We start from the raw sequence: 27,287 nt of genomic DNA, 5'->3' as shown, positions 1-27,287 counted from the left end.
AATTGGCAACAATTTAAATAAAAAATATAATTACTTTGAAATTATATACATTTTATTACTAATTTTTATCATTTTTATACACAATTTGGCCTAAATTAAGAAACTTAACCTATATTAGGTACAACAAAAATGAACTAAACGTTACAGTGGCAAATTATTTTTTAACCCAACAAAAGATGTCCACAAAAAACATTTACCGCTCGTTTGACGTAAACATGAATTAATATTTTAATTTTATGTACATGTTTATCTTTGGAGGAGAGTTAAAAAAGCAAAAAATGTTAAATATATTCAACAATTGATAAAATATTACGTTTGTATACGTTAATTGTCTAAGATCAGTGTCCAAGATAGTGTAGTTTATGTAGGAAAAATATTGATAAACGTATTAAAATAAGTATAAGATTTCGGTAGAGACCTCAGCCTAAATATTAGAAAACGAGTACAGTGGAACCTCGATAACTCGGATTAATCGGGACCACGGCCGATCCGGGTTATCGAAAATCCGGGTTAGCCGGAGAATAACGTAAAAATTAATAAAATACGGTATACTTAGATAAACTCCGTTATAATTGAAATAACATGAAATATATATGCACAGTACACATCTAAATTACGTATAGTTGTATAGAATATACTGTTTCTTCTCTCACAAAATCCAAAAACTTGTTTTTATAGTCATGAGCAGCGTTGTTGTCCCCAGATAAGACTTTCTCCAGTGATAAATAGTTGGCGTATTCCATGACGTTTTTTCATCTATCCAGCCAACCTTGACACGCAGTGAAATTTGGTTCACAATTAGGCAACATTTTATTTATATTGAGTGCTGATTCTTGAATAATAGGTCCAGACACTGGTAAACCACGTTCGCGTTCCGCACAAAACCACACATACAAAGCGTCGTCGAGAGTCTCATTTTTAGCTTTATTAGCTTTGCACCGATTGTCCAAACTGTCCAAACTCCAAATTTTGTTATCATTTTGAAACGAAATTCTTCAATTTTAGTTCTATTTTTCTTCCAATCCGATACTGTAGATGTACCAACACCATGTGATGCTGCGAAAGATTCGCCTTTATCAATACTACCTAATGCTTCTAGTTTCTTTTCCATTGTCACTACAATATTTTTACGTTTTGTTGCCATAACGTTGACATAAAAACACGCAAACACAAACCTATCTGAAGCACGATTACAGAACGGAAGCGAACAATACGACTGTACTACACACAATACGGTCACAATCAGAACGATGTTATGTTATTTAAGAACAGTGGAGACTAAGACCATTGTTTAAAAAAGAATTTTTTTAAATAGTCTTTTAGTCTTTTTTAAACAATGCTAAGTGCCTGTTGTTTCCGATAATCCGAGACAATGAACGTCGCTCTGTCGCCGTGTGCCATGAGTCATTTTTACCATCGTATAGTTCAAATTACACAAATACCCATTATCTCTCAAGAACTATAGTACATTCATTTTATTGTTGAAATGTTTGTCTGATGAAAATCGGTCCGGATTAGCCGAACCTCCGTGTTATCGGGTGCCGACTTATCGGGGTTCCACTGTACTAAAGTGTTATGTTTTTTGTTCTTTTCTATGGTGTGGAGACATGGACTCTTAATAAACAATGTCTCAATAGATTGGAATCATTTGAAATGTGGACATATCGAAGAATGCTGAGAATCTCCTGAACAGACAGAACAACGAATAAAGAAGTACTAAGAAGAATAAAGGACAGCAGGGAGACACTGGATTCCATCAAAATAAGAAAACTACAATATCTGGATCATATAACACGTGGTGTCAGATATGAACTCCTAAATTGACTCCTCGTCCTCCTAAGTGCCTTCTCTATTGAGGTTCGCGATCAATATGGCAAATTTCTCTAAAATGACTAATGAAGTGAAAAATTCAAGGAAGGCGCAGCATCGGTAGAAGAAAAATGTCCTGTCTGAGAAACCTCAGAGAATCGTTTGGATGCAGCTCAACTGAACTCTATAGGGCTGTAGTGCCAAAAGTTAGAATAGCAACGATGATTGCCACCTTCGACGCGGAGATGGCACGTAAAGAAGAAGATTTCGGTAGATTGAATAACATTTTGTTTAATATTCCAGTTTGTTTAAAAAGGAAGGTTTTTGACCAATGTGTTTTGCCGGTTCTTACATATGGTGAGGAAACACTAACTCTGACAAAAGGAACAATAAATAAAATAAGAATTACACAAAACGCTATGGAAAGATCAATGTTATAGTCCAAGAGGCAGCGCTGAAAAATATCTTTGAATTTACTAAAGCTAGATTTTTCACAGTTGATTACTGTGAGTGTGTAGAGAAACATACTGCGGTCGGTAAAGCGAAACGTAGAACAGGGGCTACTGAGAGGGTATCAAAGTTGCTTTCCTACGAAGGTAATTAAATCCATTTACTAAGGCTAAAAATCAGTACACACATTCTAAATTAAATATAAATAAAAGGTATTATAGTCGGTCAGCTGTGTAACGGGACAGAGCTGGTCGGTCGGCCCCAAAGAATGCACAGGGTTATTTACTATATATTGACCCCCTTGTAAACTGCTTTATTTACAGAATTAAAAAAAAAAAAGTAAAATACAAAAGTTATTCGATTTTTAAATTATCATTTTTTGACATATATATCGTACTAGTGACGTCATCCATTTGAGCGTGATGACGTAATCGACTATTTCTTTTAAATGGGAATAGGGGTCGAGTGCTAGCTCATTTGAAAGGTTATTCAATTCCCTATTCAGTAATATAAACATTAACATGATTAATTATACAGGGTGTCAAATTTTTTTTTTAATTAAATTAATTTTTTAATTAATAATTAAAAAAATTTTTTTGGACACCCTGTATAAATAATGATCTTAATGTTTAGAGTACTGTATAGAGAATTGAATAACCTTTCAAATGAGCTAGCACACGACCCCAATTCTCATTGTCGATTACGTCATCACGCCCAGATGGATGACGTCACTAGTAGGACATATATGTCAAAAAATCATAATTAAAAAATCGAATAACTTTTGTATTTTACATTTTTTTCTAATTCTGTAAATAAAGCAGTTTACAAGGGGGTCAAAATATAGTGAATAACCCTGTACATTCATTGGGGCCGACCGACCAGCTCTGTCCCGTCATACAGCAGACCGACTATAATAACTTTTATTTATATTCAATTTAGAATGTGTGTACTGATTTTCAGCCTTAGTAAATGGATTGAATTACCTTCGTAGGAAAGCAACTTTGGTACCCTCTCAGTAACCCTTGTTCTACGTTTCGCTTGACCGACCGCAGTATGTTTCTCTACACAATCACAGTAATCAACTGTGAACAATTTAGCTTTATTAAATTCAAAGAGATTTTTCAGCGTTGCCTCTCCGTCTATTAGGTATTACCATCAGTGATGCAAGTTTGATGCGACTTTTTTAGCCTTAGTAACTTTTTTTACAGATTTTGCCTTTTTTCTCCTGAACTAAGCTTGGCAGATCTAGAAGACGATGAGGTCGACGGTAACTTGAAAGATTCTGACGCCCTTTTCGCGTTATTTGTACCAATGATCTGCGTTTAAATATTTTTTTTTATACGCGTTGCAACTTTTTCCACATCTACTTTGTAATTTGCAGCGATACACGCAATATAAATTCAACAATACAAAAATCAATATTTACAATGTCTAAATGGTAACATTTTTTGGGACAACTGTTTGGGTTTCTTTCAGTAGTATCCAACATGTTTTCTTACATATAAAAAACTTTTATCTTGTTCAGTGTATATCTAAAAATAAATATATAAATTTTTCAAAAATTTTTAACAACCTTAGCTCAGTCAACAAGTATGAAATCACATCTTACTACATTTAATTTGATTTCTAATTTCTGTTTTACAATACTAGTGTTATTCCTAAAATAATATTTCCTACTCCGCTCACAAAGAATGCGACGTGCTGGGAGATATCTGGCAACACTGTCTTACACATTACATCTCCCTCTCTCTTACCCCACCACTTTCGCCTCGCTGCATTGTTCAGTATCGGCCAAGAAGCTTACGAAGATTGAGGTCGCGGTCGCTGTTACTCCCAATGTGAAATTCATGATACGATTTTTAAATGCAAAATTAATTTCACCTATTGCATTCATCTTCAGATAATGGAAGTTGATAATAATAGTCATGATGATTTCCAACCTTCGATAGAAAATGGATCTTGGAGAAGAAAGAAGACTAAACTTTATTTTAAGGTATATACAGATGACAAAAATAATATCGCATCTCAGTCTCTGGTAAAACAAAATGGTTTTCTATTTATTTTGCGATGTATATATCATTCAGTTTGAAACAAAGCTAATGCTTATTATTTAAACGCAGTTGATGACAATAACTAATAAATAGAAGAATATAACAAATGAGTATCGAAGTCAACATTAAGAAAACTGAAATCATGTGTATTGGAGGTACAAAGCAGTCCATCAGATTAGACGATGGGGTAGAAATTAAACACTTTGATGAATACAAGTATATAGGCATGAAGATAAATCAAGATGGAACACTCGATGCTGCTATAAAAGACTATAGCGACACGCTTCATTTATTATTTTTTTTAATTGCTAATTTTAAATATTAACTTTCTTTTCTTAAAACGAAATAATGTGGGTCATATAAAATTCACATTTAATATACAAACCAGATGCTAAGAAGGGCCCGTTAAGTTTTACGAAACGAAATGTATCCCTAACCAGATGTTTTTGGTGTGTTCAGTTTAACAAACTGAATTCCCCATAAATTAATTACCTTATCAGACCTTATGTCAATAACTCACTTTGGAAATGTATTCGAAGACGTTTCTTAAAACTGCAGAAATGTTTCAACTTTTAAACGCCAGATCTAAATAATTTATCGCCTTTCTGGCCAGATGGTAGAAAGACAAACACATTAGCGTTTGTGTTTTTTTTTCAGTATAGTCACAGCAACCATACAGGATAGAAAAGCCATATCTATGATGGCATTCTGTGGGACCAAACAATATCTAAAGCGAACAAACAGCTCATATACAATACCATACTTAAAAGTGTAATCATATATTATAGCAGTGAAGTTTGGCCAATGAAACAAAGATCTGAGAAAATGTCACTAGGAACAGAAATAGATTTCTGGAAAAGAGCAGCAGTCAAATCAAGAAGAGATCGGATACCAAATGAGAGAATACGAGAAATTATTCACGCAAACAAAACAACTAATATGGTAAGGTCATGTACAGAGAATGCCAGATGACAGGATCCCTAAATATATTTTGACGTGAACACCACAAGGGAGAAGGAAAAGAGGAAGGTCGAGAAGAAGCTGGAGGGAGGGAATTGAAAAAGAACTAGAGGAATGAGAAATCCCTCCAGGTCTATGGTTAAACAGAGAAGAATGGCGGTTAGTAGTCGGAGAACGCTGTAAACTGATAGTAGTAGTAGTGATGTGAATAAACACAGTTCGATAACGTTTACATACTTGTTGACTAACACATCACTTTTTTTAGTAAATTATTTTCACAAAAACGCAAGTATATGGCGAAAACGCCTTTCTTTACAAAAATGCAATAACAGTCGTTATGAAAAAGAATCTCTCGAGATTTTTCTTTTCTCGATACGAGAAAACGTCTGTACAGGAGTGTGTAGGATGTCGAAAATTTACAATTAACAAAAAATTGAAATTAAATCTAGGTATCGTCGGAGAAATGTCATTTCTTTTTCAGTCTGCTTACTATCCACTCTAAGCCTGGGTACAACCTAAAACAAAACAAAAACAGAATTAGGAAAAAATAAACAAAGCTTTGTAACGATCCAAGAGTCCTTTAAATTTTAGTATAAGATATTTGTTATTCTAAATTATGATTATTATTGTTTGTTTGTTATAAGCATTCCAGTTCCATCTTAAACTTCGGCGAAAAACGATTAGTGTCTCTTCGATTAAAATAAATAAGAACCAATATTTTAGGTAGGTGGCGACCACCTAGTAAGTCACATCCACGCGCTCATCAAAGACATATGGCAAGAAGAGAAAATACCCGACGACTGGAAGAAAAGTATAGTATGCCCGATCTATAAAAAAGGAGACAAACTCCAGTGCAAAAACTACCGTGGAATCTCTCTATTATGTACAGCATATAAAGTCCTCACCTATATTATAAACCAGCGGCTCCAACCACTAGCAGAAAATATTATTGGAGAGTATCAGACGGGCTTCCGACGGGGAAGATCGACACTGGATCAAATATTTACAGTCAAACAGATCTTGACAACAGAATTATCCTCTTACAATTAAATCAGAATAAACCCAAATTAAACATAATACAAGTTTATGCTCTGACTGCGGACAAACCAGAGCGATATTGAAACTTTCTACGAAGACCTAGACAATATTTTAAAATCCATTAAAACGCAGGATGTTACAATTATAATGGGAGATTTTAACGCAAAGGTTGGAGACGAAAAAGTAGAAGAATGTACAGGAGGATATGGTCTGGGCAACAGAAACGAAAGAGGTGACAGGCTTATCGAATTTTGCCAAAACAATAATTTTGTCATAACTAATACATTGTTTAAAATGCCAAAGAGAAGACTATATATCTGGAAGTCACCAGCAGATCAAGAAGGGAGAATTGTAAGAACCCAAATAGATTATGTATTGATTAGACAAAGATACAAGAACGCAATTATATCTTCAAATACCTATCCAGGAGCCGACATAGGATCAGATCACAACCCAGTAGTGACCAAAATTAGGCTCAAAACGAAAATAATAAAACGGAGAACAACAGATGTAAAAATCGATACAAGTAAACTAAGAAACCCGCTTATAAAACAAAGCCTGACAGATGAAATTAATAACCGTTTAATGAATGTTAAAGAACAAATCCAGCAAAATACTGAAACAGATGAAAAATGGTTATTAATAAAGACAGAAATAGATAAATGTCAAAAAGAAATTCTTACACCAACCAGATACAAAAAGAAACAATGGATGACGGAGGAAGTCTTATTAATGGAAGAAAGACGTCAGCATAAAAACAAAGATAATCAGATGTGCAAAAATGTGGATAAACAAATAAAATCCAAAATTAAGCAGACTAAAGAACAATGGTTAAAAGAACAACGGTAGAAATAGAAGAACACCAGAAAAGACATGATAATTTTAACACATAAAAAAATTAAGGAATTAACTCAGAACAACAGAAAAAGAAAACCTGGAATACTAAAAGATACAGATGGGAAACTTGTGTTGTTAACAAAAAATTAAAGAGAAGGACAGAATACATAAATGAATTGTTCCAAGACAATAGAACAGAGCAGATGGAAGTCGAAGTAGAAGATGATACGGTTTTGAAGATATTAAAAGAAGAAATTAAATCGGCATTAAAAAACAGCAAAAATGGTAAAGCAATAGGTCTAGACTCTAGACCAAATCCCAGTAGAAAGTTTAAAATGCATAAATGATGAAACCTTAGACATTATCGTAGACTTGTTTAACACTGTACAAAACAGGAAACATATCAAAACAATGGTTACTCTCAACCTTTTGTGCTATCCCTAAAAATACAAACGCTAAAGATTGCAGTGAATACAGAACAATATCATTAATAAGTCACATTCTCAAATTATTCTTGAAACTAATACATGGTCGTATAAATAAAAAACTAGAAGAAGGAATAGATGATAGTCAGTTTGGGTCCAGAAACGGACTAGGAACCAGAGAGGCGTTATTTGCTTTTAATGTGTTAGCTCAAAGATGCATGGACATGAATGTGGATGTGCATGTTTGTTACGTTCATTTTGAGAAAGCTTTTGATAAAGTAAGACATTAAAAATTAGTCCAAATTCTAAAGACAAAAAACATAGACAAAAAGAACTTACGAATAATAACAAACCTTTACTGGAATCAAAGAGCACAAATTGTAATAGATAACGAACCCAGTCCAGAAATTGAAATCGGGAGAGGAGTTCGGCAGGGATGTATTATGTCTCCATTACTCTTTAATGCATATAGTGAAGCCATTTTTGAAGAAGCATTGCTATCTCAAAGTGAAGGAATAATAATTAACGGAAGATCTATAAACAACATAAGATATGCAGATGACACCGTGATTATGGCAAGCTCTGCTGAACAACTCCAACTACTACTAAACAAAACAAACAATTTCTGTGAAGAATGTGGACTAAAAATGAATATAAAAAAGACCAAATACATGATAATAACTAAGAAAACAAACATACAAACAAGCATACATTTGGGAAATGTACCGATAGAAAGGGTTGATAAATACAAATACCTAGGAACCTGGATTTCAGAGAAAAATGATCAAACAACAGAAATAAGGACCAAGATAGAAATAGCAAGAAATGCGTTTGTAAAAATGAAAACAGTTCTCTGCACAAAGACCTTAGCTTAAAACTGAGAGTAAGAGCTTTGAGATGCTACGTGTTCTGTCCCTGTATAAATAATTATGTAAATGTTTATATTACTTAATAGAGAATTGAAGAACCTTTCAAATGAGCTAGCACACAACCCCTATTCTCATTTAAAAAAAAATCATCGATTACGTCATCACGACCAGATGGATGACGTCACTAGTATACCATATATGCCACAATATCATAACTTAAAAATAAAAAACGACCTGTTTCGGGATTTTTCCTTAAAGTCACCGGTTTACGAAATAACTAATTTATTCCTTTCATTTGCACCATACTGTTTACACATGCAACGGTGGAAAATAGTGTCGCGCACGCTTGAGCAATTAAAAAACAAAGGAGTTTTGAATATTGTATTGCAAAAAACTCTTCGGCATTTCATCAATGGATGTTTAAAGAATATCTACCTATCTTGGCAACATTCAAATTTTCAGTTTTTCAGATAGTTTTTGAGGGTTAAAAATGGCCGATTTGGCAAAATTTCAATTTTTAATCGCTTATATGTCAAAAACTATCAAATTTAGAGAAAAGTCACTAAAGACCTGTTCTGTCTGGAATGATCCAAAAAACATAAAAAAATTTTGTTTCATGCAAAAAAAAATAATTTTAGGAAAAAACAAAAAAAAAAACGTTTAAAAAATTGTTGACCAACTTTTGGTTCTGGCAACATGCAAATTTGTTAAAAGGGGTCCTTTTTGAGTAAGATTGTGCAAAAAATCCGAATTAGAATATTTTTCCTAGCGGATGCGCAGTGGCTTTCTGGACTAATATATCGTTTAATTTAAAGCACCCGAAAAGCTAGGGGGGGGTACGGCCCCCTGCCCATATACAGGGTGTTAGTAAATAAGTATGAAAAATTTTAAGGGCTAATTCGACATGAAAAATGATGCCGGTTTGCTATATAAACATATGTCCGCAAATGCTTCGTTTCCGAGATACGGGGTGTTGAAATTTTTATTTCAAACTGCCAATTTATTTATTGCTCTAAGACCAGTTGAGCTATGAAAATGAAATTTGGTGAGTTTTAGAAGGTAGTTATTTCGCATTTTTTGACATACAATTAAGAATTTTGTATTCATCAGTGGCGCTCCTACGAGTAATGGTCTGAATTTTTTTAAAGAAAAAAATAGTACGCCACTGCGATATTTCGAATTAAAAATTATTTTTAAATTCCACGTCTAATTTGTGATAAAAAACCTTTCTGGCCTTTTTTTCATATGGTGCACCGTTTTTATGAAGAAAAATAAAACATTTTGACGCGTATTTTTCATTTTTTAATACTTTATCAAGAAATATCCAATATAATAATACTAAACTGGAACAATAACAGAAAATACTACTAATAAGATCTTAACTGGGTGCAGAGCTACAACAAATGTTAAAAATGACCTTATTTAGAGGTTACAGAAGAATTTTATATTCATCATTGGCGCGCGTACGGGTAATGGTCTGAATTTTTTAAGAAAAAAATAGTACGCCACTGAGATATGTCAAACTAAAACTCATTTTTGAATTCTTCGTTCAATTTACGACAAAAACCTTTCTTGCCTTTTTTTCATACAAGGCGCCGTTTTTATACAAAAAATAAAACATCTTAACGCTTACAAAGTATTTGAGGTGGTTTCCATATGCATAGAAACTTAGTTCAAATACTTTGTAAACGTTAAGATGTTTTATTTTTTTGTAAAAAAAACTGCGCCGCATATGAAAAAAAAGGCAAGATAGATTTTTTGTCGTAAATTAAACCAGCAATTCAAAAATGATTTTTAATTTGACATATCTCAGTGGCGTACTATTTTTCTCTTAAAAAAATTCAGACCATTACCCGTACGCGCGCCTATGATGAATATAAAATTCTTCTGTAACCTCTAAAAGAGGTCATTTTTAACATTTGTTGTAGCTCTGCGCCTAGTTAAAATCTTATTAGTAATATTTTCTGTTATTGTTCCAGTTTAGTATTATTATATTGGATATTTCTTGATAATGTATTAAAAAATGAAAAATACGAGTCAAGATGTTTTATTTTTCTGCATAAAAACGGTGCACCATATGAAAAAAGGCAAGAAAGGTTTTTTATTACAAATTAGACGTGGAGTTTAAAAATAATTTTTAATTAGAAATATCTCAGTGGCGTACTATTTTTGTCTTTAAAAAAATTCAGATCATTACCCGTAGGCGCGTCACTGATGGTTACAAAATTCTTAATTGTATGTCAAAAAACGCGAAATAACTACATTTTAAAATTCACCAAATTTCATTTTCATAGCTCAACTGGTCTTAGAGCAATAAATAAATTGGCAGTTTGAAATAAAAATTTCAACACCCTGTATCTCGGAAACTAAGCATTTGCGGACATATGTTTATAGAGCAAACCGGCATTATATTTTCATGTAGAATTAGCCCTTAAAATGTTTGATACTTATTTATTAACACCCTGTATATGGGCGCCCATGCACGTAGAATTCTAGAATGAAGATCAAGAAGAAATTCTCTATTTCTGTTTCTTTTTGTAAATATTATCATTTTTGTTTTTTTTTGAGCATTTATTTAGAGGCCTTATTCGTTACTGGTTTTTGTTACTTTATTCCAGTTCACTCATTTGGATTTTTGAAATACATATTTGAAAACATGAGCAAGGGCGCCCATATAAAAATTTTCAGGGGGGGCCAAACGTGAAGATGTTGCACATTACATTTTGTATATTTCGGATGACAATATATACAGTAGACTCTCTCTATAACGAACACGGATATAACGAGGTTTCGCTTATAACGAGGTACATTAGGTGTCACATGAAATCCCTATTGAACTATAACGCTCTATAACGAGGCATATTTGGTTATAACGAGGAAAATTTAAATCGAAGAATACTTGTCTTTACCTGTTTTTAGCGTTGTAATGGTCATAAATAAATAAATGCCTTAACTACCTGTACATAGAAATGCCCAACGTCTGTCTTATTATCGAGGCCAGTGGTATAATAAACTCGGCCACCTGTAATAAACATCTGCCTGTTTATCGACCGATATTGAATACTATAGGAAATTTACAATCTATGGCGGCGAAGTCTCATTGTTCACTGTTCAGGTTGACCATCGACACATAATAAACTACGTAAGAGGCATCAAAAAATTTCATTATTATTATTGTTTGATATAACGAGATCCGCTTATAACGAGATAATTAATTCACCATTTCAGTTCTCGTTATAGAGGGAGTCTACTGTAGTTTAAACCACCTAAAAAACCTAGTTTGAACCCTGTTGTGAGGAATTATTCATACATTTAAACACTAGACCAAGTTTTTAAATGGAAATGTCATGGGTACCACAAAACTTGGGACTCTCTTTAAAACCCGTTTGAAAAGAATACAATGCTTGCAAAGCCTTCCCTTCAACTTTGGCGAGCAGACTAACCATGAGTATGTGTCGAACCAAGTTTTTACTTTAAAATCTTTAAAAGGAGCCCCCTTTATTTTTGCAGATATAGAATCCTTATGAAAAATAAGGCACATATATTCCAAACATTTTTAGAATTGTTGATAGATGGCGCAAATAAATCGCATTTTCCGAATATAGCGCCATCCGTCAAGTCAACAATTCTAAAAAAGTTCGAATAAATGTTACTTATTTTTTGAGGAGGAAACTCAATCTGCAAGAAAAAACGGGGGTTCCTATTTAAGATTTTAAAGTTAACTTTCACCCCACCTCCGGAGTGTGGAATGAAAAATCCTGTTTGGTGTCATTCTATAGATTTTTGAAAAATATTAAACACGTGTTTTTTAGTTTTTATTTGGAAGTATATTTCTCGAGATATTAGACCGTTTCTATAATTTTGCTGTGGTATCACGATATACCGTTTTTTCCGATTATAGCGCTATCTATCCACAATTCGCAAAATGGCTCGAATAAAATTTGCTTATTTTTACAAGGAAAATCCAAATCTGCAACAAAAATTAGGGGTTCCATTTAAGATTTTAAAGTTACCCCCCGCTCCACACCCAGGGGTTGAAGTGGTGGACTTGTTTAGTGTCATCGCATAGATTTTTGAAAATTATTGAACATGTATTTTTCAGTTTTTCGATCCGATGTTCATTTCGCGAATTATTCGGCCTTTCCGCTACTTTTGGGACACCCTGTATATAACACTCATTCATCATGAAAGATCGCCTGTTTTTCATTTAAATAAAATTGTTCTGTTCATCATAATGAACACTTTAAAAATAATCTACTTACTAAAAAAATACTTTTGCAAACTAAAATTTGACTATGCTCAATAAATTTTAAAAATTATTTTTCAGTATGAATTTTTTCAAAATATAAAATATAATTACTATTTTATACCAGTTGTTAAAGACAAATGGCTCATTAGTGATTATCGATCAGAGATCGGATTTCTTGCTGATATGGTTTTTTTCCTGCGAGACAAAATCAGAAACGAAGAAATCAGGAGAAGAACAAAGGTGACTGACGTCATCGAGAGGATAGCCAGGTTGAAGTGGAGATGGGCAGGACACGTAGCCAGAATGACAGATGGGCGATGGACGAAGAGGTTATTGGAATGGAGGCCAAGAGAAGACAAGAGAAGCGTCGGTCGACCGCCTACAAGATGGACTGACGACTTAAGAAAGGTAAATAAAAACTGGATGAGGGCGGCGCAGGATAGATGGGGTTGGAAACGAGGGGAGGAGGCCTATGTTCAGCAGTGGACTTTTGAGGCTGGATGATGATGGTTTTTTTGCAGTATTATAAATGATTCATTTAATTTGTAATTTTGGGTGTCAATTACAGTGTATATGTTTCCCACGCCTCTAATCTCTTTCAATGTTTTCGTTAGTAGCATACCGTGATTGTGGGAAATGTGTATTATGCACATTCCATACAGACCACTGTCGCAGACACAAAGATTTTCTGTTAAACTATTAATAACTACCCAATATGTGAATTTTTTTATTAATAAATATGTTGTTTCCAATTTATCTCTCAAAATTATCCAATATTGTTTTGACAAAAATACGTTTATGTAATATAAATTTAATTTTTTTCTTTCCCGAAAAGCTAGGGGGGGCCACGGCCCCCCCTGCCCGTGTGTATGGGCGCCTATGAACATGAGTACGGGAATACACCTATGTATCTGAAATCTTTTATCTTTATTTCCTATTGATAAAGGATTTTCATAATACAATATTAATATTACTCTCTATTTTTATATTCTTATAGGGTTAAATTACGTAAACAAAGAATTTCCATTATCTTATTTGTTGTGATTAATGTTATTTTTATCAATCTAATTAGGTACATTCTTGTTTTTAATGTGTTCATTTTTTCATTAATGGGTTCATTTTTTTACTTTATAATATGCTTGATAAAAAATATTCTGTGTATTGCTATTACTGCAAATATTCTATGTATTGCTAAATTATACCAGTAATTTCTGATTAAAATATGTTTGGCATTTCCTCTTTATCTATAAGAGAGTAATAAAAAGCATGAAGCATAATTTGAAGATATAAGTTATGGACAATCCCCTACTTAGAAAAATGTTTTAGATTTTAAATAAATTTAAAAAAAAATTTAACAAAAAAAAACACGTTTTTGGACAATATGTCGTAAATAACTCAAAAAGTAAGTATTTTATCGAAAAAAGAATGATGTACGTATAAAGTCTGTAGACCCAGTAGAAGTAGAATTGTTGTAGCTCAAGAAAAGTAGGTTCTTATTCGTCAAATTACAAATCGAATATTTTAAGCGTGACCAACTTTATTTTAAGCGTAACTTGCTTAGTTTTGATACTGGAAACTCTTATAAAAAAAAAGAATGTGTGTGTACTTTGTACGCACGTAAGAAGATATTCTTCTATTATATAATAGGTAATTTAAACGAAGTAAATATACTTAAAAGGTTATTTGTACTTATTTTATTTAAAAATCAAACTAACTTTCTTATCTACCACTTTCAAAAAACAAGAATATCTTCAAAAATTATATAATAATATATTTACAATCATAAAATCTATAAAAAAAAAATAAAAAAATAATAACTTGCTTGGGGCTTGAACCCACTTCACGTCTACCGCGCCGTACGAAAGTTGACGCCATTTCAAACTGCACCAAACTCTCGTATACGTCATGTGGGAATATACACAAACTAAACGTTTACACCATAAATTTATATGAATTTAATAAAATTATTAGTTTGATTTTTGCCGAAATAAAATACAACAAAATATAGAGTAAGAAAACGATATATGAAATGAAGATTTGTAGAAAGTTTGTTTGTAATCAGATTATGTAAATTATTAAAGCATTGCCTACTAATAGGTAACTACATTATTTTGTTTACATTTTCCAAATAGATAGGTATTGAAACTATTAGGTATTTCCAACTGAAACATTTAGAATTACGTACCTGCGGCTTTTCAAAACTATTTAAAAAGTCACTATAATTATAAATTTGATTTTATTTCTGTCCGCACATCAATAAAAACTAATATTATACAATATTTTTGTTTACCGATAACCTCCATATTGAACAATTATTGACAGATCATTTCAAAATTTCAACACCCAATCAGAGCCCGTATAACAACTAATACCATACTGTCGGTGTGCGCATGCGCGGGGATCAATCAAATTTTACCCTCAATCGATTCGCCGCTAAAGAAGAATATCTTCAAAAACGAAAATAAGCTTTTTTTAAACCATGAGTTTGCCCCGAAAAGTGCTTCATTCTTTTGTTACTTTACGTTGAAATATCCGATTTGGGATTTGGTGAATAACATACTTTCCATTAGCTACAACTTCGCTTCTACTGGGTCTACAGATTTCATATTTTTTAATTTTTTTATAAGCTACATTTTTACTAATATTTTTTGCGATAAAATACTTACTTTTTGACTTATTTGCGAAAAACCGTCTAAAACCGTTTTTTTTTTGTTGAAAAATGAACATTTTCAATCGCAAATAAGTTAAAAGTATTGCCTAAAAATGAACATTTTCAATCGCAAATAAGTTAAAAGTATTGACTAAAAAAACCGTATAGAATAAAAGTTACTTATAATTATATAGTCAGTTTATCTATTTCTGAACTTATTTTCAGAGGCTCTGTTCGCTTTTAACGTTCTCGCGCAAAGACGACTAGATATGAACCAGGATATCTATGTCTGCTTTATAGATGATCAAAAGGCTTTTGATGGAGTATGACATCAGAAAATCGTAGAACTTTTAAAATAAGAATGTGGACAGTCGAGATATAGGGTTATTGTCAATCTGTACTGGAATCAAAAAGCAAAGGTTAAAATCGAAAATGTCGAAACAGAAACTACATAAATCAAAAGAGGTGTTAGACAGGGTTATGTGTTGTCTCCATTGGTATTTAATCTGTACAGCGAAGCTATTTTTAAGGAAGCAATATCAGAGGAAGAACAGGATAATATATAAATAAACGGAAAAATCTTGAACAACATAAGATTCGCAGACGACACCGCTATTGCTGCAGCCAGTCTAGAAGCATTGAAACGATTAGTAATTAGATTACAACAAGTCGGTATAAGATATGGACTACAAAAATGAACGTTAAGAAAACCAAGTTCATGATTATTTCTAAGCAAAATACAGTAGGAAGGCTACATATCGAGTGAAAACAAATAGAAAGAGTGAATAACTACAAATGTCTGGGAACCTGGATAAATAAAAACAGTGACCAAGGTAGAGAAATCACGATACGCATTGAAATTGCAATGCAGAATCATTTATAAAAATGAAAAAAATGTTTGTTAATCGAGACCTTCCTCTGGAGCTGAGGATAAGAGCCTTAAGATGCTACGTGTTCTCGACTTTATTGTATGGAAGAAGTTGAGATGTGGTGCTACAGAAGGATTTTGAAAATACCATGTATCCAACGAGTTACACATGCAGAGGTGTTAAGAAGGCTACAAAAGGATTACGAACATCAAAATGATAAATAACGCAAATCGTGATAAAGAACATCAAAACAAGAAAGCTGGAACATTTAGGTAACATTACCAGAGGTGCGAAATATGAGACATTAAGGCTCATAATGCAAGGTAAAAGATCCATAGCTAGAAGAAGAATTTCCTGGCTGAGAAAGCTAAGAGAGTGGTATAGTTGCAGCAACGAATATACAGGGTGTCCCCGAAAATAGTGCGTTCCTTAAAGGTGTAGGAAGAAGGCACAATGTAGAGCAAAAAAGTCTTATAACATTTTTTTATAAATTGATCCGTTTGACCAAAAAATGAAAATACATTTTGATATGCAAATTGAAGTCTGGCAACAACGCGCAACTCAAAAATCTAAAGATTAAAAAAGCAAGTTTGTAGGTCAGTTGCATCTGGTAGGTAAAATAATGTAAATATCAACCAAACCCATATCCATTATTTTGCAGGTAGGTACCTACGATGTCAACAACTCCAAAAATCACACCTCGAAGTAAATAAACAAGGGGTTATTAGGTTAAATTTCCACAGTCACAGCAAGTTCCTCTAGAGCAGCGATACTCAACCTTTTTTTTCCCTGGGCCACATAGCAGCTATTGCCACAGCTTGCGGGCCGCAATCTAGGTGAAGTAATATACAGTATGATACAAATGAAAGGAATAAATTCGTTATTTCGTAAATTGGCGACTATAAAGAAAAATCCTGAAACATGTCGAGTTTTTATTTTTAAATTATCATTTTTTGACATATATGATATACTAGTGACGTCATCCATCTCAGTGTGATGACGTAATCGATGATTTTTTTTAATAAGAATAAAGTTCGTGAGCTAGCTCATTTGAAAGGTTATGCAATGCTCTATTCAGCAATTTAAACATTTTTTGCATATTTCATTTTTGAATATGAAGATTCGCACAGGCATGATCAAGCAAACAACGTGAAGAGCAAGTAAGCGCAACTTTTGAGAGTTTTATAGTTATTCGGTGTTAATTTCCAGAATTTTCAATATTGATTTGCGTCTCTTTAAAAAGTGCCTCCAGATTTGTATCATCTTTAAAATCAATTAGTTCATCTGACAACTTTGCGCTATTAAATCCCAATGCCGCAAATTATGTAGTAGCGGCTACTTCTAAGTGCCAGAAATTTTCCACTAATAGAAGATATTTCCTAATTTTACGCAAATCATTAAATCTTTCCTGAAATTCATCGCTAAAGAAAACTAAGTAATTAGAAATAATAGCAAAGTTTTCTGAAGATACATCAATTCCATCTTGTTGATCTTTTACCAATGTCGAAAAGTTATACAGATTTTTTATATTAATTTCCTCGATGTACCTACATCTTTAGCTTGTCCTCGAAAGCAAATATTTTATTCTTTAACCGCAAAATAATTTTATGTTTACCTTTTAATTTGTAAACGAGCGACGATTAAGTTCGCCAAGTTTTCTTGGTATGTCGCAAATAAATGCTAAAAGCCACCACCAACTATCTTACTCAAGTTCAAAATAATTTGATCGTTTACAGAGCCCGTAAGTTAGCCTTCGGGCCACATAAAATACGCAAGAGGGCCGCATGCGGCCCGCAGGTTGAGTATCACTGCTCTAGAGTCTAGGCTATGTTGCCATGTCATTCAAATTTATGAAAATAAAAATTCACTTATATGGAGAACAATGTAATTTTTTTCTTGGAAACGGTCAACTTTAGAAAAAAATGTTATAGAACTTTTTTGTTCTAAATTGTGTATTATATCCATGCCTTAAAGGAACGCACTATTTTCGGGGACACCCTGTATACTCTGATAGAAAGGTACGGCCCTGTAGAAAACTACAAGAAGAAGAAGGACTTATTTTGAACGTATGTTTTTACCCTCAAGAAGGGGTGGCATTCACCCCCCAAGTAAGAGCAATCCTGGCCTCAAGTCCAATAATGAAGTATAGACCAGGGCACATCTGTAAAAATATTAGTACATTTGGACGTTGAGAATTGACTCAAATTTTTTTGCAGAAATTGCTTGAAAATAACTCAAATAATAATATTTGAGTTATCCTCCCTCTCAAAAAGGTCCGAAACATTGTTTAATAATCAAAATGTCAAAAAATGAAGGAAAAATTCGATTTTTTTCTTCGTTTTTTGATTATAACTTTAAAAGTATTCATTTCCAAGAAAAGTTGTACTGACATAAAAGTTGCGTAATTAAATTTCCTACAATATAGAGTTGGTTAAAAATTTAAAAAATAGTCGCCCTTGTTGCAAAATAGCAATAATTGCGAAAAAAAAAACATACAAAAACAATTATGCTACACTTAGGACCTTTATATTTCACCCAGAAAAACTTTATGATACATTAAAACAGTACTGTAAATTTCATTAATATCGTTTTAATAGATTTTGCAAAATAAATTTTGCAATCCAGCTTTCGCAAAAAAAATTCATTTTTTCAAAATGTTACAGGACTGAAAATAAAGCAGATAGCAAGTTGAACTTTTTTTTGGGTATAGAAGTGTACTGTACATTTCATTTGCAATTTGCAAAATTAAAATCGATTAACTACCATGGCGTCAGGAATTTTTATAAATAAACATTAATTATTGGTGCTACTCGCAGGACAGCGGATAGTTTGCTCTGATTGGGCATTCCAATGACCTTTGATAATGAATGATACATTTTAAGTTTTATTACATTTCGATATAAATAAATAAATGTGTTTATTGCAAAATAAAAACACATACTTTTGAAATAACACTTTTTTTAGCAAAAACTTTCTTTGTTCGTATATTTTAACTTAGAGAGTAAAGTTTATTATTTTTAAACATATGCAATTGTTTAAACAATATTTCACAAACAATAATAAAATTAGTTTGATTTTTGTGGAATTAAAATTTTAAAATATAACAAAATATAGAGTAAGAAAATAATATATTAGATAAAGATTGGAAGAAATTTTGGTGGAAATCAACTTGTGTGAATCGAACACCGCTGTCCTGCGCGTAGCACCAAAAATTAATGTTTATTTAAAAATTTTTCTGACGCCGTGGTAATTAATCGATTTTAATTTTGCAAATTGCAAATGAAAGGTACAGTACACTTCTATACCCAAAAAAAATTTCAACTTGCTATCTGCTTTATTTTCAGTCCTGTAACATTTTGAAAAAATGAATTTTTTTTTGCAAAAGCTGGATTGCAAAATTTATTTTGCAAAATCTATTAAACCGATCTTAATTAAATTTACAGTTTTGTTTTACTATATCATAAAGTTTTTCTGGGTAAAATATGAAAGTCCTAAGTGTAGCGTAAATGGTTGAAAAACGTAAAATGCTAATACTTGTTTTTGTATGGTTTTTTCGAAATTATTGCTATTTTGCAACAACGGTGACTATATTTTAAATTTTTAACCAATTCTGTATTGTAGGAAATTTAATTACGCAACTTTTATGTTAGTACAACTTTTCTCAGAAATGAATAGTTTTAAAGTTATAATCAAAAAGGAAGAAAAAAATCGAATTTTTTCTTCATATTTTGACATTTTGATTATTTAAACAATGTTCCGGACCATTTTGAGTGGGAGGATAACTCACATATTATTATTTGAGTTATTTTCAAGCAATGTCTGCAAAAAAAATTGTTTCACCTCTCAACGTCCATCTCAAAACAGATGCGTCCTGGACTAGTAGAGGGCAAGAGGAACCTAAATCCAAATTTTCATGCAATTCGGTGATGATACAGAAAATTACACGGTATCGCCGTATTTCACGCTCATTTACTGACCCAATGCTATAAAATATTTTTACAATGTATATTTCACAGTCGAGAAAAAAATGTTTTGTTACCATTTATAACGATAACCTTCCACAACGACTTTAATCTATTTATAGCCCCCGGCATGGAATCCTATTAAAAAAGTAAAAGTAGTGTCCGCTTAAATACAAAGAAACTGGAGCATCTGAAACGGTCTAGTTATTTATTTGTCGTTGAATAACAGTAGTATTTAGCGAATGATTATGAACAATTTTTCAAATAGGCCTGGATCCCGCGTTCCAAAAAAAAGAGTGTGTGTACTTTGTACGCACGTAAGAAGTTTTACTTCTATTTTTATGATTTCAACGAAACAAATATATTTTAAACAGTTTAATTTTGTTTTTATTTAAATATTAAACTAATTTTAATACTTAAAATAATACCAAAAATTAAAAATAACGTTAATACGCTATTTTTTATGAACTGGAGCGTCCCCGCAATTGATTTTCTCGTGAGGAATCGTATAAACTCTAAAAAACGTCGTTTTTCGAAAAACAATTTATACTATAATTTTTTCATGGGTTTCATGCCTTTCGAGTTTCTGCTGTATTTTCGTCAAATTTTAAAATCATTAAAAATGGTAAATTCTAGATAAATAACGTTAATCCGTCATTTTTTGACAAACCGGAGCCTCCCAGCAATTTTCTAGATACACATTAGTACAATTTTAATAGGAGTATAACTTCCAACGTACGTACAAAGTATACACACATTCTTTTGTTTTTCTTTATATTATTAAGTCCAAAAATATATAAAAAACTATTTAAATTAAAAAGTCAGTACAAGTATAAACTCACTTTTGTATCGGTTCTCACAACTTTTAAAACATAACTTAACAGCCATAACCATAATAATAAAAACGACAACACATTCTTTAATCACAGCAGCCGTATTGGATAATTTTTGACATGTCATTGGAATACCCAATCAGAGCAAACGTATAACGAATCTGCGCGTAGCACTAACAATTTTGATGAATTCGCGCACATTTACGATTCAGTCCCAATCGCACCTAAGAAGTATAACTTCAAAAAAGTTAATTAATAGCAAGCTGAAAATTTGTTAATTAATAGCTTAACGGTAAGCTAACGGTTAAATGTATGGGAACACTGGAACAGGGGAAATTTTAATTGTGGAACGTATCATCCTGACAAGTTTATGATTGTGAAAACTAGCAAGTTGTTTTTAAGTTTATTCAATAGCAAACTTTATATAATATATGAAAAAATGTTTGTCCGACAAATATGTTGAGCATCTACAACATGTCAAATGACAGGAATTATGTTAGTGGTAAATAGAAGTTTGATATTTGTGTGAGAGTTTAATTAAAGGGTAACAAATCAATTAAAAATTCTGTCCGACAAAATACATGTGACGTTTTCGTAGTCTGACGTTCGAAAGCTGTAACCTGTTCCACAATTAAAACTTCCCTTCTTCCAGTGTTCCCGTACATCAAAGTTTGTCCGACTAGACACCGTTAAGCTATTAACAAATTTTCAGCTTGCTATTAATAAACTTTTTTTGGTACGCGAGATCCAGACCTAAAACTGCTTTTGCCAGATGGTATCACCTAGTGCATAGCAATTAAATTGCTAAATAAACGATGAGTTTTTGAATTAATGCTTGTGGAGGAAAGTTATGGGATAATGAAAGTGGAATATCGTTTAATTCAACGCACATAGGAGAGCATATTGGCTTTTTTAATTTAATTTAGATCAATAACGGCTACACTTGCTGAAAACTTACAAAAACGATAATGTTATGCTTACAATTTACAATACGAGGATTGCCTTTTTAGTTTTGCATATTGGCTGTAAGTTTCGACGGTAGCGCTCTCTCGCGGTTTGAAACTTATACTTTTCTGATAAAATTGGTGGATGTGAAATATACAAAACGAGAAAAATAGATATTCAAACACAAAACATTTTATGTGAATCTTATGTATTTTTGGGCGCTAAAAAATAATCTGAAATTAGATTTTATGTGTCACCTATAGTTTTCCCACAATATGACACTGGTTTATTCTACATTATAATAATTTGAAAAAGACAAAATACCGAAATACATTAAAATGATACATTATTGGAATTATACCTTTTATCTAATTCTTATCTTGTAATAGTATAGGTCTGTACAACCATTTCAGGAGTCAATGCTGTTGTATTTTCGTTCTCTTTTTTATGTAAAACTTCTGAAGTAGCTTTTTCACCTATGCGAGGCACTCTGTTGTTCCCGATTAAGTGACCAACAGTAATCACCCACCATCTTGGTGGTCCAACGTCCCTGGTCTCGTTTCTCTATCACCTTGGTATCCTAGTGGAATCGTTCGGCTTGTTCTTCACTGACATTACCCAGATTTTCAGGGAAAAGGTCAAGATAGTTATGCAAAAAGTGGATTTTTAGGCACATTGGACATCCCAAATCTTAAATATTATCTAATATCTTAAAAAACTTATCTAATAAATTAGCTACTACAGGCTCGTATTTATGGTCTTTCACATTAACTAAAAACTTGGTTAAAACTTTTTTGAATGCAATACAAGTTTCTTTTTCCTTAGTAGTCATCTTGGTTTCAAAGGTAATTATGCAATTTTAAATGTTAAATTGTGAAAGAATGGTAGGTGATAAAGCATTTTTAATACGATTTTCGTACTCAGCACACTAAAATACATAAGATAGAGGTAATCTTATCAAAAAAGTTTTTTCATCGTTGGCCTGTGTTATGAACTGAAATAAATATTGTAACCTGATTATTGAACGAATACACAGAATTAGTAGTAAAAGTAATTATGTTTTATTATTTTATTCATTATAATTATAATATTTAATATATAAGTTCGTGCGACTGGATGACTGATTACGTAAGAGGCCATTGAGAAAAAGAATGTGAAATTTAGAGGTTACCTCTGTTTTATTGGCTGTGAGTTTCGTCGGTAGCACTCTCTCGCGGTTTGAAACTTACACTTTTCTTGTAAAATTATTCAAATTCAACGCACAAAACTGCCACTAACAGCGCTGGCGAAAACTGTCAAATCCACTCTACTCATCGGCTCGCAGTGACTAGCCGTAAAGACAAAAAATACTTAGACTGAAAGCACTTTATTGTTTTTCAAAATATATCTCAGCAAGATCGATACACTTTTGCATACGTCCCAACCAATAGGGAACATGCACATTTTTTTTATTGCATAGTTTAGTTTTGTTTAAAAATGAGATTTCCAAAATTTCACGCTTCAAAAACTCATAATAACTTAGAAGTACAAATTTAAAATCTTCTGTGATTTAAAATAGTTCAAACGACCAGTGACGTCACATAGTTGTACTTTATTTATGTTTATATTTATGGTTATATTTAGGTATATTCTTCTTCTTTAGTTTATTGGCCTCCACCTACTTGGGTATTTGGCCATCTCATTGTAATAATATACACCAGTTTGTTGAGATTGGAGTTTGATACAGGTTTTGAAGGAAAGGAAAGAAAGTTTACTATGGAAAATAAAAGAAAACACTATAAGTGTTGTTTAGTGCCATTTTGTAAAAGTACAAGTTTTCTATGTATTTCAAATAGTTCCAACGATCAAAAACACTTGTGACGTCACATAGCTGTATTTTCTACTGACGTTTATAATGGCTAATTTAAAATTATATACAACTTTGTTTACTTTGTTGGTGCAGAATGTAAACATACAACCATATGACGCCGCGACGAGTTTTGGGCTAGCTGCTATAATTCTAATTTAGAATCGTCTTTAGGGGCCAAACGGAACACAAAAACAACCTTTTTATTTTTGATACATGTTTTAAATTATGTTGTGATTTATAACATTTTATTCGAATTTAAAATTTTATGCAAGTTCTCTATTGGTAAAACAGTTATTCCAGTCTTCAGTTGACACCTGTAAAATCGCCGTTTTAAAGACATCGATGACTTCTTCTGGCGACTGGAATCGCTGCTCACGCATTGAATTCTTGATCTTTGGGAACGTGAAGAAGTCGTTGGGACTTAGGCCGGGGCTATACGGTGAATGGTTTTTAACAACAGCTTTAACAGTCTTGACTGGTGTAATGTCCATGCACTTGGAAGCACAAAAACGTGCATGTAGATATTGGCAAAGAAAAGAAAATTATGAAAAAATAATACAATTATTGGGAATGGAAATAAGAACAAAAAGAGAATTAGAAGAAATAGTATATAGAAAATGGCAAAGGAATGGGATAATTCCCCTAAAGCAAGACGTCTCTATCATTTTATTCCAAATTTAAGTAATATACCACATTATTTTAACCCAAAAAAAGGATTAATATATTTCCTTACAGGGCACGGTCTGTACCCTACATACCTGCATAGATTTAATTTAAAAGATGATGAATACTGTGAATGTGGAGAAATAGGCACACCAGAACACATATTATTTAATTGCGAAAGCCAAACAAATACACAAGAATTACAAAGAATGAGAAGAGCCCTGGTTGGCATAAATATTGAAAACATAATACAAAATGAAGAATTTTATAATACATTAAATAATTTAGCAGACGTAATATCAAAGAAACAATTAGAATTATATAATATCAGACGAAGAAGAAATCAAGTAAATATCCAACCTTTTGAAATTGAATAAGAAATTAGAAAATAAAAAAATTAAAATTATATATAAAAATATGGATTAAAATAAATATTTAACCTAATTAAATAAATATTTACATAATAAAAAAAATTAATATTAAATATAAAATAAAATAAATCCAAAATAAAAAATTCAATGGATATTTTCGGCTAAGGGTCTGAGGCTCACCGAAATACCATTGGGAATATTATACAAGTCAAATAGATCTACACTTACAATTATTTCTGAATATTTTTAGATTAATAGTGTAATTTAGTAATTTAGTTAGTAATTTCTCATCTGAGAATGAGAACTGGAAGCACTATAAAAATTATTTTCACAAAAAAAAAAAAAAAAATAAAATTTAAAATAAAAAAAATAAATTAAAAATTATATTTTTATTATTAAAATTGTTTAGGATTGTTTATTAAAATTGTTTATTAGAATTATTTATAATTTATAATTTTCAGAGTTAGTAGGGCCATTATTAATTAGTTAAATTAAATTAAAAAATTGCTCAAATAAAAATTATATGTATCAACTATTGTAATCCCATCAGGAAACGACCTGGATTAGTCTCAAGAGGCCAGGTCATTTGTATTTACATAAATAAATAAAAAAATAAATGGTTTTTAACAATCCGATGTTTTGAAGCTCCAAAAACTCTGTTGTTTTTGGGCAGTGTGAGCACTTGAATTGTCCTGATATAGGATGATTCGTCATTTCAGAAAACAAAAATTATTTGTATTCACTATATGTGTATAGTTTGTAATATGTTTTCTAATTTCTGTATAAAGCCTGTGTATATGCAAGCACTCGGTATCTGTTATCAATATTATGCTTCAAACGTGTATAGAATAACGAATTAACAACTTATTCTTATCAGCTAAACAGTTAACGAGTAACTACTGTATGTCTATTAATGAAGTAAATAGTACCTTATTACACAAATGATACTAAAATAATAATTTACTAGCATGAAATGTGCCTTAATAATTTAAATAGATATGCTGTGTGGTTTTATTTGACACATACCCACGTTTCTACTAATGGGTATTATTATACACATTACTTTTTTTGAGATGACTGCTTGTTTAATTTTTTTGTATTTTGTGTATTTTATCAAAAACTATATTCCTATTTTTTCAGATTTTTCTGTAAAGGGCGCCATCTTGAAAAATCCGAAACACTGGTTTTTAGGGGGTGTTTGGGGATTTTCCCAATTTTATAGACTTCGAAATAGACCAAATCAAGAATTTTTTTTTATAAATTATATACAATTTAAAGTATCTCAGTCCTTTGGGACATTCAAAAATGGGAGAAACTCGTTAAAACCTACCAAAACCGTGGGGGGTCCTTTTTGAGGGTTTGAACGTGTTTCTCCAATTTTTGAATTTCCCAAAGGACTGAGATACTTTAAATTATATATCACTTATAAAAAAATTTTTCATTTGGTCTATTTCGAAATCTATAAAATCGCCAAATACCCGCTAAAAAACCAGTTTTTAGGATTTTTCAAGATGGCACACCTTACAGAAACATTTGAAAAAAATTAGGTATATAGTTTTTGATAAAATACACAAAATACAAAAAGAAGTTAGACATGCTGCCAGCTCTAAAAAAGTTACACGCATTTTTCAAAAATAAAAAAAAATAAATATACATTTTGAGGTTCTGTACACTCAACCTACGGGTCTATAAAAAATAAACATGTTTTGTAAAAGCCTTAACTATGCGTGTTAATTTTTTGAAATTTTAAAATTAATTGCATCCCACCTAAAAAAAAAGAATGTGTGTGTACTTTGTACGCACGTAAGAAGTTATACTTCTATTATAATATAATTTCAACGAAATAAATATACCTACTTAACAGTTACAATAAAAAAAATTAACAATAATTACCAAAAATTAACCAAAACTTAACAATGTCAAATATTAAAAAAAAAGAAAAAAGTATGAATCGTCCGGGAATTGAACCCGCAACCTCGCGAATTCTCAATCTCTGGTCCAATGCTCTACCAACAAGGCCATCAAGGCGCATACTATTGAAGTGTCTGATATACATACATATTTACATATCACGGTGACAAGTGAAATATAAAAATAGGTGTTTTATTATTTTACGCCCAAGGAAGACAAATCCAAAGACACAAAATTATAATAAAAAACCTTTTAAACCACCTTTTTCAAATTGCGCAACTTGTATTATTAATATTAATGTTAATAAATGAAATATAAATATTTTGACGTTTCACAATTTGACAATTCACTTTTAACTGCAGTGTCTTAAAAATTTTAAAGCACTAGTGCCTTAAAGTAACATTTTTAACGCTCCTATGGAGTGCTAAAAATTGCATTTTTAACACGTTTGTAGAAAAATATATTTAAAAACACTAATATATTCTTTCCACACCTTTTCTGGACTGATACATACATAAATTAAAACATTTAGTAACTAACTCCATA

At 31.8% G+C, this 27,287-nt stretch overlaps 1 protein-coding gene across 1 annotated transcript in view; it reads right to left on the bottom strand.

Annotated features, from left to right (window-relative positions):
- Positions 1-30: 30 nt before the first annotated feature.
- The window catches only part of LOC126887478 (ADP-ribosylation factor-like protein 5A), a 63,105-nt gene continuing 35,848 nt past the window's right edge, over positions 31-27,287 (bottom strand). Inside the window, exon 4 of the mRNA XM_050655034.1 lies at positions 31-5,785. Within this exon, the coding sequence (XP_050510991.1) occupies positions 5,737-5,785 (49 nt within the window). The 3' untranslated portion in view covers positions 31-5,736. The remainder of the gene's footprint in view (positions 5,786-27,287) is intronic.

The sequence above is a fragment of the Diabrotica virgifera genome, chromosome 6 (genome assembly GCF_917563875.1).
Source record: "Diabrotica virgifera virgifera chromosome 6, PGI_DIABVI_V3a".
Lineage (NCBI taxonomy): Eukaryota > Metazoa > Arthropoda > Insecta > Coleoptera > Chrysomelidae > Diabrotica > Diabrotica virgifera.
The sequence above is the reverse complement of the archived record's forward strand: the minus strand, read 5'-3'. Positions and strand labels throughout refer to the sequence as shown.